This window comes from Lepidochelys kempii, chromosome 20 (assembly GCF_965140285.1).
Source record: "Lepidochelys kempii isolate rLepKem1 chromosome 20, rLepKem1.hap1, whole genome shotgun sequence".
Taxonomy (NCBI): domain Eukaryota; kingdom Metazoa; phylum Chordata; order Testudines; family Cheloniidae; genus Lepidochelys; species Lepidochelys kempii.
In genome coordinates, this window is record NC_136399.1 from 26,082,456 (window position 1) to 26,097,575 (window position 15,120).

At 55.3% G+C, this 15,120-nt stretch overlaps 1 protein-coding gene across 6 annotated transcripts in view; it reads right to left on the minus strand.

The window, feature by feature from the left end:
- The window catches only part of CARM1 (coactivator associated arginine methyltransferase 1), a 52,594-nt gene that overhangs the window by 27,853 nt on the left and 9,621 nt on the right, over positions 1–15,120 (minus strand). For 3 of the 6 annotated variants that reach the window (XM_078849628.1, XM_073318865.1, XM_073318864.1), the window contains exon 2: positions 3,388–3,513. In XM_078849628.1, coding sequence (XP_078705754.1) covers positions 3,388–3,513 — 126 coding nt within the window. Of the gene's footprint in view, positions 1–3,387; positions 3,514–5,885; positions 6,022–6,070; positions 6,308–15,120 lie in introns of those variants that run through there. The other 3 variants (XM_073318866.1, XM_078849627.1, XM_073318867.1) reach the window with 3 other exon arrangements.

A 15,120-nucleotide genomic window follows, 5' to 3' on the forward strand; every position in this document is an offset into this window, starting at 1 on the left:
GGACACAGGACTCCACCAGTAGACCAGGACACTGATGTCTTATGGCTGACATCCAACTCCTGTTAACACACGCTAGAATATTAGCCTTTTTGGCAACTACATCATGCATCCAATTGGTGATCCCCTGTAACCCTCAGCCCCTTTCAACAGTACTACCTCCTAGCCAATAATTCCCCATTGTGTACTTGGGTGTTGGACTTTTCCTTCCGAAGCGTAGCACATGATTGAATTTCATCTAGTCGATTTCAGATGAATTCTCTCATTTGCTGGGGTTGTTCTGAATTCTAATCCTGCCCTCCAAAGTGCTTCCAACCCCTCCCAGTTTGGTGTCATCTGCACGTTTTATAAGCACACTCTCCACTCCATTATCCAAGTCATTCATGAAAACACTGACCAGTACCAGACCCAGGACTGACCCCAGAGGGACCCCGCCCAGTTTGGCAGCACACTCAGTGTGCTCTTTCAACCAGTTGTGCACCCACCTGACAGTAATTCCATCTAGACCACACTTCCCTAGCTTGCTCCTGAGAACGTCACATGGGGCCATGTCAAAAACCTGACTAAAACAGCAAGATCTATCATGCCTACTGCTCCCCCCTGGGCCAGAAGCCCTGTCAGAGGAGGAAATGAGGATGGTTTGGCAGGGTTTGTTCTGGATAAAGCCGTGCTGGCTATTCCTTCTAACCCCAGTATCCTCCAGGTGCCGGCAGACTGATGGTTTAGTCATTTGGTCTAGTATCTTTCCAGCTATTGAAGTCAGGCTGCCTGGTCTATAGTGCCCGGGACCCTTTGTACTATGTTTGCACTTGTCCTGGAGGACTGGAGCTCACCCACCCTGCAGAAGTCTCAAAGATAATTGCTACCGGTTCCAAGATTCCTCAGCCAGCTTCTTCAGTACCTCGGATGAATCTGATCAGGCCCTGCCGTGCATACAGCTAACTGATCGAAGTCTTTAACCTGTTCCTTCCCTATTGTGGCTTGCATTCCTTCCTCCTTGGTAATATTAATTGTGCCGAGGACCTGGTTGCCATTAACCTTTTTGGTGAAGTCTGAAGCAAAAACAGGCATTAAACACCTCAGCCTTCTTGAAGTCAATTATTAGTTCTCTGGCCCCGCTAAGTACAGGCCTTGCTCTCCCCTTTGTCTCTCTCTTGCTCCTGAGGTATTTAAAGAACCTCTCTGCCCTTGCCAGGAGTAACTCGTGTGTCAGAGCCTCTGATGTTGCCCCTAGTGCTTGTCATATTTGTCTGTACGCCTCCTTAGCAAGTAGGCCACGTTTCCACTTCCCGGGGAATTCTCTTTGGATTCCCAGGTCACTAAGGAGCTCTAGCAAGAGGCCAATATGGATCCTCCAATTCTTCCTGCCTTTCCTTTGCTTCGGGCTAGGCTGCCGTTGTGCCTTTAACACCATCTCCTTGAGAAACAGCCAACTCTCCTGAACAACTTTTCCCTGAGATTTTCTTCCCGGGGACCTCACCTACCAGTTCTTGGAGTTTGTTAAAGTCCAATTCTTTGAAATCCCTTGTCCTTAGTCTACTGCACTCACTCCGACTCACGAACCCTTTCACCAACACTGGCTTCCACTCTCGGATTTGCTACCAATTCCTCCCAGTTGGTCAGAATCAGGCCTGAAATGGTTGGCCCCCCCAGCTACTGTCTCCACTTCCTGAAACAGACAGTTGTCCCCAGCACATCCCAAGAACTTAGTGGAAAGGTTTGTTTTGCTCTATTACTTTTCCAACAGGTGTCCAGGGCAGTTCAAGTTCCTTGTTACTCCCAGGTCCTGGGTATTTCTTCTATTTGTTCTAGAAACGCTTCATCCCCCTCCTCTTCCTGATTGGCGACCTTAGTAGTGTCACTACCATGATGTCACAGCTATTTTTTACCCCGTTTCTCTTTACCCAGAGACTTGTATGAGACGTAGTCAGAGGATCCTCTGGGATCAACTGCAGCTGGGAAAGGAGGAAAGCACGGTTGGGTTTTATGCCCTGAAATCGGGAGTCTCGGAGAGATGCCAGGGACGGATGGACAGGGCAAGGGCAGGTTAGCAGGAGGTGGAGACGCAGCCGATGGCCCAGGATGATGAGCTGGAAATGTTTCCAAGAATCCTGGCGAGGTACGAGACGTGGGGCTTGGTCAGTAGCTGCACCCAGGGCCTCCTGGGCAGACTAACTCCAGGCCACTGGGCCCAAGCCGCTGAACACACCGATCCCACCAGACTCTGCCCTGGGTAGGCGGCAGGACTGGTTCGGGGGGAGAGGGCAGCTCGCAGAGCCGACCAGGATATAATAATCCAAAGGGGCATGAGCATCGCTATGAGGCGAGGAGCCGCAGCAGCTCAGGACTGGGAGAGCCAGAGGTGCTGGGGTCAGGACTTGGGTGCCCGTGCCAGGACTGGAACAGCAGGGGGCGCTGCTGCTCAGGACAGAGGCGCATATGCTGAACAAGTCTGCAGAGCACCTGCCTGGCTCCAGCCAGCAGCCGCTGCTCACATTCCTGAGCACCGATTCAGAGACAAGAACATGAATCCAGGGGAGGGGCGGGGAGCAGGCATGGCTGGCGCACAGGGCCTGTAGGGAGGGGCCAGCACTCCAGACAGTCCAGCCATTTCAGGGGAAGGTTCCTGTAAAGCAGCAGAACAGGAGCTGGCTGGGATTGGGGGGGACAGGAGAAGAGATCAGCACCCAAGGGGTGAACAGAGACCCCAGCAGGTTACACAGAGCTCTGCTGGTGGACCTGAGGCTGCTAGTGAAATGCAGGGGAGGGGGAAGGACTCGATTCACTAAGGAGGGGGATCTGGGCACAGGAGTTAGAAACAGGGACTAGACTACAGAGATGCACATAGGACTCACCCCCTCCCTGGTAGGCTGGGGGGGCCCAGCCACCAGCACCAACCCCCTAATTTCTATTCTGTGCTGTTCCACACAGCAGCCAGCTGGGGTCACTGTTGTACAAGGAGGGGCAGTTCATTGCAGGGACTGAGGCTAGGCAGCCAGGCCTGGAAATGGGGGTAAGGGGGACTCACAGGGCAGCCAGGATACTACTGAGAAGGGGGAAGAGAACCCCACCCTAACCCCCCACTAGCCTAGCATCATAGGGGCTGGATTTGTCCTTGCAGCAGGTGCTCCAGGGCTTTGTCCGGTTGGCCAAGCCCTGAGGGTGGGATCTCAATTACCGCTGGCCAAAGAGAAAGGCCCCAGAAGGCTGGTTGAGTCCCAGAGCCAGGAGTTTGGCGAATCAACTTGTGGGAACAAGCCTGCCCTGGAAGAGCAACTGACAGGGTAGCCGAAGCGTCTCCTCTGGGTATAACTGGGGACAACCCAGAGGTGTGAAGCAGCCAACCCCTCCCCCCGCCCACTAGCAAGCAGAAAGGACCAGGGGACATACCAGTCGGTGTTGCAAACTGCATAAGGACACTATTACACCCCAGCGTGATGATGAAGGACTGTTTGCCCACGCGGCTGCATTCCGTCTCCCTGGACACAGAACACTTAAATACGCACACATCTTCATCTGGGGGAGGAGAAGAGAAACAAGGGGTTAGTGTCCCATGGGGGCCACGCTTCCCACGATGGGGCACGTGCCACTTTTCAACCCCAGAGGCGGCTGCAGTTCAGCAGCAAGCAGGGCCAGGCTAGCACAAGGCCTCACGCGCTGCACAGACAGGGTGGCACAAGGCCTGGTAGACCTAGGACCAGCTCCCCAAACAAGGGGGGTGGGAGGGGTTCCCAGAGATGTCAGACTTTCAAATCCCATCATTCCGATTCTCGCCTTGCTTTGATTCCCCACTTATGCTCCAATGCGGATCTAGCGACCGCGGTCTTGAGAAGCATTGGAGCAAGAAGCCAATGCTCAGACCACCCCAGAACTCTGGATCCCACCCTCCCAGAGGCAGACAGCTCTAATCTCACTTGCTCTGGCCTCAGAAGCACCAGGAGGGGCATGTCACCTGGGCGTTTCTTTGGCAGAGTGGTACGGGAGCTTTCAGGGGACTGAACTCCTCCACACGCAGGGATCAGAGAGGCGTGGGAATCAGCAGGCAAGAGCGCAGTGTGCTTTGGGATCGGCGGGGCAGGGCATGCATCAGAAGAGTCATGTTTTTGGCGCTAGAGAAGTGCTGAGCAATAACAGATGAAAAGGAGCCGCACCCCTCACCCGCCTAGACTCATCCCCAGAGAAGCCTGCTGGGGAGTAGGGGTCTGCTTCCCCTGCTACTTCCAGTTAGCTCTACATTCTCCTGCACGGAGCTGTCACTGCCATCCCATGCCCCACCACCTTCCTCAGCCCTCTGCTCTCACCCACTTCCACCCTCTCCTCCTTGGATGCTCTCGGATCATCGCCAAGGCTATCTGGGGAGGCTGAAACTTTGCAGCCACTTTGTTCCCTTTCCCCCTGCTGACTCAGCCATTTAGCCTCTCTGCCAGCCTCTCTCCCTGTCCTCCTCCCCTCTCAGTGCTAGCCTCTATGCCCGTCACATGCACACCCCGTCCCCTCTTCCCAGCTGTCCCTTACCCACAATCCGTTCCCCCTGGACTGAGCGGTAAGGCCACCTGTCACTCCTGTTGTAATGCTTACGGAGACGCCAACCAATCAGCAACAGCTGGATGGGCAAGGGGACAGAGGGCACTGGCTTCCTGTATATTTCTATCACTTGCTTTCTGAGCCTGGAAGGTCCCTGGGGCAGGACGTGTACACACACACACACACAGCACAACAGAGCCATGCTCCTCTTTGGCCACCAGCATATTTTAAGTCTTAATTGAGAAATGCAGCCTCAGGGGTCCACAATTCCTCTTGCCACTAAGGATGCGCTAATGTCACAGCTTATCCTCCGTGAGCGGGGAGAGCCCATCCCGTGGCCTCAAGGGATCTAGCTGGATCCCTTTGGCTTTCTCCCACACACCCCCGTCGGCCTTGGGAAGGATTTCCTGCTGAGGAACGGGTGCCACCGCTGAGCCAGGATGGGCGTGCCGAGGGCAGGGCGGTCTGGGCTGCACCTGGCTGACAAGCAGATTCCAACCGGAGAGGTGGGATCCGCACTCCTGACTGTGGGGGCAGGCGCTCCGAGGAGACAACCAACGCCGACAGGTCAGGCCGTTCCTGTCGCGCGCTGATGAATCTGTCTCAGGCGGCCGGCCTGTGCGCTACGTACGAGGCACTGGCTGCAGTGCGGCTGTGCAGCCCCGGGGTCGCAGAGATGCCCTCCCTCCCATGAACACCATCCTGTCGGCTGCAGGAGGGACCAGCTCTGGGGAGCGGGACAGACCCAGGGAAGGAGTGGGAGAGACCAGCTGAAGGCTACACTGCAGCAATGGGATGGATGGGACCACTCAGCAACCCAACAATGGCATCATGCGCAGCAGGGACCCCACGAACGTCCTTCCAGCTCTCCCAACAGCCCCCAGTCCTGGCCTGCCGGTCTCCCTATTGCTCCAGCCCTGGACTCCACCACACAACCCTGCCGGTGCCCCTCAGTCCCGATCCACAGCCCCCTGCTAGCCCAGCCCTGGGCTCTGAGATGCCCCTCAATCTCCATCTGCAGCATCTCCAGCTGCTTCAGTCTCGCCCCCTTTCCTCCCAAGCAGGGACGTCTGGTCAAGTTTATCCGGTGACTTGGGCCCAAGTCCATCAGTAAGGAGGCTGAGCCCCCTGGCCCCCACTCATTTCACTTGTGAGCCAACTCTGATTTCTAAAGGGGGTTTCTTAACCCACCTCCCCCCACTCATCCTGCCCCTTGGACAAACACCAGTTCACTGACTGTTTTATTTTCACCAGCTCCCGTGGCCTCTTAAGGAGGAACAGCCCCAGATTTTGGCACCTGTAACCCATCCGCAGGTGAGGTGCCCCCTTAAAATGGCCTTCGGCACAAACAAACAAAAGCTCACTTGAAGGCAAGTGTTTGCACCGGGCAGCACCCTCCTGGGCTCTTCCAACTACCCCAGAAAAGCCACAGCAGTGAGCTGCTCCCCCTTTACTCGCCAATGAGATCATCAGCCAGGTGCTCGGAGGTTCATGCTGGGCAAGCTGGGGAGGGGACACTGGCCCAAGCTGGCAGGCAGCTACCACGCACGCAGGAGCCTTTCTGCAGCAGACAGAGGAGTTTGCAGGCCCAGTTTCCTGGGAAGCCTTGTTCTGTGCATGGCGTCTGGCTAGGCCGGTTCCACCGGCTCCTCGCAGTCGTTGCTGTTTATGGGCACAGTGAAAGGAGAGCCCCTCCCAAGCCCTTTCTGCTGCTCAGAGCCTCAAAAGGGGTTCGGCCTATTACAGCAGGATTAATGGATGCGCTGGAGGGGGAGGGGAGGAGGGCTCGTTAGCTCCCAGGAGACTTAGCCATGGGGCCCTCATGTTATCAGCACACGCAGAACCAGGGATGAGAAGCCCTCTGCAAATCCCCCCCATCTGCGGCCCAAGCAGCAGCCTGTCCATGCAGATAGCTCAGCCGGGCGAGGGCGCTGGCTGGGGTTTATCTGCACCACTCAGCTCCCGTACAAGGCCCAGGGCCAAGCCAACGCCGCCTGGCGTGCTCTCCCCACCCCCTAAGATTTCCACACTCAGAGGCCAAGCGGGAGCTGGACAGCGCAGGCTCCCTAGTCCTGGCATTTCAAACCCGCCTGCATGAAGCTGGTCTGCCTTGGTGCATGATGGGAGTTGTAGTCCACTTCTCTACAATTCTAGGGCTAGCTCTCTGAGCAGCAGAAAGTCCCTCTCCAGGGAAGGGTTATTCTCTTGGGGGGGGGGAATTGGGGGGAGGCTGCAGAGGGACAGTCAACAGGCCAAGATGCTGGTAAGGGGGGGGGGGGAGAGAGGGAGAGGAAACTCGGGGACATTTTGCCTTTGAGCACACTCACGTGTATCTGAATTGGACCAAAAATCCAGCCACAAACATGAGTGAGAGCCTCTGGGCCACTTACCCCACTAGGAACTGGGCAAACCCACGTCACACAGCCCCTCTGTAACAGAACGGTGAAAGACTTCAGTCTCCCCCGACCTGGACTGGACGGGAACCAGAGATCTATGGGGGGAGGGTGGGGGGTGGCGGGGGAAGAGATTTGGGGGCCCTGGTGGATACGCAACTGCACATTAGCGCCGAACGCGACACTGTGCCCAAAAGGGCTAATGCCATCCTGGGTGCATAAACAGGGGAATCTAGAGTAGGAACAGAGAGGTTATTTTACCCCTAAGTTTGGCACTGGTGCAAATTGCTGCTGGATTCCTGTGCCCAGTTCTGGGGCCCGCAGTTCAAGAAGGATGCCGACAAATCAGAGCAGGGTCAGAAAGCCACAAGAATAATGAGAGGATTAGAAAATCTGCCGGAAAGTGAGAGACTCCAGGAGCTCGACCTACTTCGCTGAACAAAGAGAAGGTTAAGGGGGGACTGGATCATACTCTAAGTATCTACATAGGGAACAGATTTAACAACGGGTTCTTCGCTCTCGCAGAGAAAGGTGGAACATGCTCCCACAGCTGGAAGTTGGAGCTAGACAAAATTCAGACTGGAAATAAGGGGTCAGTGTCTAATGGGTGGAGCAATTAACCATTGGGACCATTTTCCGGGGGGGGGGGGGGCGGGCTGGTAGATTCCCCATCCCTGACCATTTTTAAATCAAGGCGGGATGTGTTTCTAACAGCTCTGCTCCTTATTGTGGGCAGGTCTCTGGCTTGTTACACAGGAGGTCAGACTAGATCACAAGGAATCTATTCTGACCTTGGAATCTATTAAAAGCTCCATCATCCCCTATTCCCCATCCTCCGAGCTGTCCCGTTACCAGCGGAGCGAGATCTGGGGCGCCAAAAGCAGAGGAGCTGGAGAGAAGCCTCCTTGGTGGAAATCAGGCAAGCGACCCCCCACCTCCCCCTGTTGTGGCACGTGGCGACTCTGGCTCTGGCGATTGCTACACTGCAAAAGGCAGATGCTTTCTGCTGCTGGGCACAGAGACTCCAATGCCGTCTCCAACAGACGGACGCTCTCAGCTGCAGGCACTTCCTTCCCCGAAGCGCCTTCCTTTGGCAAGTCTGGCTCTCAGATGTCACCGCGCTGCCCCCGGCTACTGACACGCCACGAGGGACAGCAGACAAAGGGTGGGAGTTTGCAGCACCCCAAGCCGAGCGGGGGTCATGTTGCAGACTGTGCTGGGCATGAACAGGAAGAGGAAGGATGGGGCAGCAGTCAGAGAGCTAGTCTGGGTCTCTGGGTTCAAGATCCCACTCTGCCACCAGGCTCCACGTGCCTGACAGGGACAGCAGCATGCCCCTACCCCTGGGAGGTGTGCACACCCTGCATTGACAGGGGCCAGATAAGGACCCAAGACAGATAAATGCAGGCTCTGGGCTTTCCCTCTGGTGGGGATCGTCCTTGCCTGAGGCAGGATGTGCAAAGGCTGTAGCCTCTCTAGAAAGGGAGTTTATTCTCCTGCTTCGTTTGCCTGCAAGTGACTCGGCATTGGTCCAACGGATGGCGCCGGACACAGGAACAAGTCACTGGCAGCAGGGACCCAACACATGAGCCTCACCTGCCCCAGCCAGCTTAACTCCACGCCCCACTCAACCCTGAGCTGCCTGCCAGCAAGGGAGAGACTATGCCGCTAGGTTGGCAATCTGGATCTGGCAACTCATCTCAGACAGGTTATCGACCGGCCATCAGATCGAGCATCTTCCACTCCTTATTGGCCCGGGTTCGATGCCAAGTGAGCTGGAAGTCAGGGGCTCCTGATCACTCATGCTGAACTTGAGTCCTCCAAACTCCCTCCCCTAGTTCAAGGGCCCCCCGTTGGGCTGCCTCGCATCAGGAACCGCCGTCCAGAAGAATCCCACAGACAGGCTGAGCATGGGTAGTGGCTCGGCACCGACAGCACGGATTGGGAACTGGACGCACTCAGGAGCGATGCAGGATGCACATTAAACCACAAACCAAATGCATCTGACGAGCCCCGGACCAGACATTTCAAGAGCTAGTGGTTCGGGGACCTAGCAGGGGCCTGGTTTTCACAGGGGGGTGCTCAGAGCTTTCTGAAGACAGCCCTCTCCGAGGAGCCTCAGGCTGAGCATCCAGAAGACGCTAGCTGCTCTTGGAAAGCCAGCATGGATCACAGATCAGATCGGTGGGTTCCCTCCCTGAACTCCTGGAGAAGACAATTCACTGCACTGTGCCTATCTACAGAGCCTTTCGTCACATGACCTCAAAACACTACGCAGACAGTGATTTAAGCCTCACGTTCCTCACGAACCCCCAGGGGCAGATATTTAGTGACTTGCCCAAGAGCTCACTTGGTGGCCGAATTGGTAACACGCCACGAATCTGGACTCCCAGACCTCTCCTCTAACCACTAGACCCTGTTCTCCTCCGAGAGCCGAGACCAGAGCCAAGAGTCCTGACTTCCAGTCCTTTCTCCTCTAACCACTGGACCCCACTTCCTGAAGCACTGGGAATGGAACCCAGGCGTACTGTCTGCCAGACCACTGCTCTGACCAGGAGCCTTGAGCTTCAAGGCTCAAGCCAATCCCTGGCTACGAGAGACCAGGAGGAGACTTATGGGGGGGGCTCGAATATCTCAAATCCACCCCCTGCAATGGGTGCCCAGAGCAGCTGGTTCTGGCTGTTGTTAGAGACAATACACTGGACTAGATGGACCTCGCATCTGATCATTCCTACGTTCCTAGGCCACTTTCCTCTCAGAGCAGAGAAAAGAGCCCAGGCGTCCTGACCGCCATGCTAACCACTGGATAACAAACCCGCCAGAACAGACTGCAACTCAAAAAAGTAAGAGCACAATTCTGCTCTCTCGAGCCGCCAAAGGTGTGAAGGACCCACAGTGAAACTTACCGGCCTGGATCCCCACTTCCTGAATTTTTTGTTTAATTCAGAATTCTGTCTGCTAGGCGGAAGAGGCCAGGGCAAAGCTCTGAGCACTGTGTGTTTCATGCCCTCCCCCTCGCTAGCCGGCTGAATGCTACAGAATCTGTATAAAAATATAATTAGAGCTATTTATCTCAGCAGACTTTTAAAGGGGGAGAAGAGAAAAAACCACATGCTCAGCCAAATGCAAAGGGTTTTATGGCACTTCCCTCCCCCTGGAAATAAAAACTCAAGCTGTCGCCATTAAAGGGGAAAAAGATTCTACAGCCCGGGAAGACAAAGATGACAATGAGGGAAAATCATTAAAAAGCCAAAGTCACTAATAAAACCAGAGCTCCAGCTTTCCCCAGGGCCCCAGAGCAGCAGCTGCTGCCTCATGGGCCCCCTCTGGCTCATGTCCTTGCTCAATTGTGGCTGACCCCAAAAATCAGTGAATCTCCTTTGGGGGCCTTGACAGCTTGCTGCTGATGGTGTCATCTCCGATCCAGCAACACGGAAGATGCCAAGGGTCAGTCTCTCTCTGGTACTCACCTGGCTTCCATCACCGGAGCCCCTGAGCGCCTCACAATCTCCAGTGTATTTACTCTCAGAGCCCCTCTAGGAGGCAGGGCAGGGCTATTATCCCTGTGGTGCAGATGAAAACTGGCTCACAGAGGCTAAGGGATTTGCCCAGGGTCACACAGGAAGTTTGGTGCATCAGGGATTCGAACCCAGGGCTCCCCCCTAGTTCCACAGCCACTGGACCATGAGGTCAGATCTTGGCCAGGCCACCCCTGCTAGCTTCCATGATGAGACTTTTCTGCTCATTCACTCAGCTCTGTCCACGTGCCACGGGGAGGGAGCATCGTCTAGTGGGCAGAGTCAGACTGATGCGAGCCTTTAGCTGCAGCCATAAGTCCATCAACAGGCATTAAGCCAACCTCACCTGTCAAGTTCCACCTGCCTTTAGTTACGTGGAAAATTTAATGCTTCACTTCCACCCCATCTCTCAGCTGCAACAGGCCAATCTCCTCCGCAGATACAGGGTTCTAACTCCCAGCTCTGCAGAAATCCAAGACATGGGCCGAGTGCAGAATTGAGAGCCAGGTCCCCCGAGGTCCCCGCTCTGCTGCTGGTTCAGTGGGTAGTCTCGGGCAAGTCCCATCTAAGGCACATACATGGCCCTCTGAGGCGCAGATGCTCTGATAACGTCTCCAATGACTTTAACCTCCCCACATCCCTCTGAGAGCAGAAATCCCCCCGCCTCTGGGTACAGATGGGGCCTGTGGCACAGAGAAGCTAAAATGACTTGCAGAGGTCAGAAGACAATGACTCAAACCCAAGTCCCTCAAGTCACAAGGTGTGCTCTAACCACTGCACCACCCTTCCTCTCCACCACACCTGTTTCCCGGTCTACAGAACAGGGCTAATGCTGACCTTGCTGCCAGGAGAGGGCTGGGTGCCAGCAGCTTTGAAGACAGAAAGGGCTGAGTGTATCATTAATCCCTACACAAGCTGGGTTCTCACACACATCTTACTCCCAGAATCAAAGAGGCTCTCACGCCGACGCTGTGATTAAAGCTGTTCTTCCCAGTCCTATCGCTGCCAAGCCAAAACCCCAACTGCACAGCTCCACCCTGGTCATTACTCAAAGGGGGTTTTCCCTGCAAGCGTACGCAAGGCGAATCCAGCACGCCTCCAGCCTAGCGAAGCCGCAGGTCAGGAAGCGTTCTCTTCAGACCACGTTCAGAGGCAGATCCTGCTTGCTCTGCGCTACACCACGCTTGCCAGGCTGGGTCCGGGGCTCCAGACCTGCATTCCCTTACGAGGGGTGATCCGAGTCTGTGCTGGGAGAAATCACGACTCCCGGACTGGGTCTCCACAGGTCCCGTTCCGATTTCTGTTGCAGGCATGGACCAGGAGCCAACCGGGCAAGGCGCGGTGCAGAAAGAATAAAGGCGGTCTCTCCTGGATCTCTCCACTGAGCTCACAGCTTCTCAGTCCCTCCCCACACTTCCAAACACCAGCCTCTCGCCCAGCACAGGTTAGAGGAGTTATTCATTTGAAGCCGCTTACTTGCCAAATGGAGAGGCAGAATAGCCTAGTGGCTAGAGCACTAGTCTGGGACTCCCTGGGTTCTATTCTCAGCTCTGGAACTGACCTGCTGGGTGACTGCGGACAAGTCCCAGTCGCTCTGTGCCTCAGTTTCCCCTCCCACCATTTCCCTATGTAGACCTATGAGCGTTGGTCACTATTTGCACATACAGCCCCAGTCTCGGGTGTTTATTGGAAGTTTCCCTCTGAAGGCCAGAAAATGCAGCTTTCATTCAGGCTGACACATGGACACCCCAGAAAACCCATCCTCTCTGCCGTTTACGCCTCCCCCGATGGGGGTGTGTGTGTGTGTGTGTGTGAGACACGGACGGTGCCCAGACACTACGGTGATGGGCAGTAATAGAAAACCTGGAGGCAAATGGGCCCTGCGAAGGGGATGGCAGGGAGGGATGTGGCTTCATCTCTTCAACACCCACCCGCTACCCGAGAGAGTCGCTGCATCAGTGCGTCCGGGAAATGTCCGTAGAACCCTGCATCTGCAGGGCACCCCACAGTAAGTCGAACCGGCCGAACAGGGAAACTGACACAGCCCGAGAGCTTTCGACCGAGCCTCCTCAGCTCCAAGGGGTGGCCCTCTAGAGAGCTATCAAGCTGAGAAGGAAAGAAATGAGCCAGAGACCCCGGCCCATCACCCACATTAGGGATGAGCCAAGAGGAGATTTCCGATCCCCAGAGCCAGTTACCCCAATGCAGGGTCTCTCTCCAACACCAACCCACCCACCCCCCAACCATGAATGTGCTCTTTGCTTATGCGACCCCCTTTCCCTACCGCTCGGAGAGGGAGACAGCAGCAAAAGCATCTTCAGCCTCATTTAACCTCAGACGCGCTGCCTTCAAGACCCATGCAAATGTGGATTCCTAGCCATGGATTTGCCCAGCACACTGGCCAGCCGCTGGGCTCTGATCCGTTCATTCATGGGCCCATGACTCCAAGCCAGAATTGCTGCCCCTAGCCAAAATAAACCTTTTCCACCCCAAGTCTGCAGCCTGAGATTTGCCTGTGGGCAAGGGGGGCTTGGGAGAGAAGTGAGCAGTGGGGACAGGGACAGTTCTGTGCAAACAGCCCTTACCCTGACGCTGATTTTGCCAGTGCTAGGAATCAGATCAGGAACATGACAGCAGCTGCTTACATCTTACCTTGAAAGCAAAAAGCAACAAAGGGGGTGATCAGGCCGCATGATCTGGCCCACGGAGGAGAGCAAAGCAGCAGCCAGCCATCCTCTCCTGTCTCCCCACCCTGCAGCACCGGGAGGGCTGGGTTACAGGACAGAGGATGCTCCAGTGCTGAAGCGGTGCCATAAAGGCAGGGAGGAGATGGGGAAGGTTCATTCGGAATCTGGGCTGTCTGGATTTCTTCTCCCTGGGTGCGTGTGGGGGTCCCCCTTTGCTGCCTGAAGCCCCCGACCCTCATCTGATCTGTCCGGAGCACAATACCACTCAGTTCTGTCTTCCTAAGGAGTTAGCTATTGCTCTGATTTCGGTAGGGAGGGGGCAAAAGTCAGATAGCAACTGGCCATCTCAACAGAGGAACTACTGATCGAACCAGCCTTGGAGAACCAACTCCCCTCATCTGTCCTCCTAGGGCAGGCCAGAGACATGCTGCGAGGCCCCACGCTGCATCCCCAGGGCTGCCTCCTAGCCCCTCCCACTTTTCACTGAGTTACTTTAATTTTGAGAGGAGGGAAGCGCTGCCAGTTAAGTGAAAAACTCAGGAAGAAAGTCCCTGCTGGCTTAAAGTGCCAAATGTGTGAAGAAATGAACCACGGAGTCGCCCCATGGTTTTACTGCGGAGCAGCCAGAGGAACCAGCAGGGGGCTCGGAGGAGCTGAGCTTTCCGTAGCAAAGATTAAATCAGGTGTTTAGACCCAGCTTCTCTTTTTAAACCTGGGATGCTGCAAACTGTCGAAGTGGCAACGCAACCGACACTTCTGAAATGCTCCAATTGCCGATCTGCTGTATCCTGCACCTCGCTCCGTCTCTCAAAGGCTGCAGAGACGCACCAGGCAGGGAAGGGGGAAGTTGTGCCGACAATCTGGGTGTCCCAGTCGCAGAGATCTCCTGCTTGTTAGGAAGGGATCTCAGCCACCAGGAAGGAGCAAAGAACCCGTGTTGCAGAAACCAGCGGCTGCTCATTCAGGCAAGGGCTACGTGAGGCCAGAGACCAGGCCACGGCTCAGCAGGCGAACACATCCTCACTTAGAGAGAATTAGAACAATGGCATCCAAACAGGTTTACCTCCTGAAGGACAATGTCCGGGAGACTGACTTGTGCTGGGAATGAGAGAGGAAGGACCCCAAAGCATGCGGGTTTCCTGAAAGCGGCACAATCCCAGCCAAAGAGAAGCCCTCTGCTGCTCAAGGTGCTGCTTTTGAAAGCTATTAAATGCAAATTTCTCGCATCCATGTTAATCAGCTTGTCAAGCAGGGCCCCTGGCTTCTTTGTGAGCAATAAAAGGGACCGCAGATGTGCCCTGGGCTTCCAGGCAGGCTGAAAGAACAGAAAGGCTGGCGAATAATTTACAGAGAGGCTACCCTAGCGAGGGTCCCTATTTATGTGCTAGGGGGTCCCGGTCCCTCCTCCCTGCCTTTACACAAAGGCTTGGTTGCCGGCCCCTGGTCAGGGGAGTTTATTCCTCCTTTGATGGTTTAAGAAACAGCAGTGCAGGCAACCCTCTGAAGGGAGCGCCCGTAGCTAGGGCTGGAGAGGCAATACAGAATTGGGAGCTGAGCCTCGAAGCCTGGACAGGATTCTGAGCCAGCAGGAAGGACAGGCTGGGTCAGAACAGCAGGCCCTAAACATACTGGACCTTGAGACATTTTCCTCCACAGGGGCTGGGCCTCGAAGTCACTTTTCAGAACCACTTTGCGCTTTCACTAACGCGGGGGAAGGAGAAAATCTGAAGTCACAACAGCCACACATGCTAAGAGGGATTCAAAACTTACTGAGGTTCATTTCAAGAGAGATCACCACTCGGGGAGCAAGGGGGATGAGCAGATGAGGAGGGAAGGGCCGAATTAGGAAGGGCCTTTAGACAAAGGAAGGAAGGAAGGTACGTGGCCTAGCCATCCTGTCACAGTCCTGGGAGCTAGGGAGTCCTGGATCAGCCACTTACTGTAGGTAAGTGACTGGACCTGTTTCTCAGTTTCCCCGCTGTCTAAAGAGGATAAGGATCC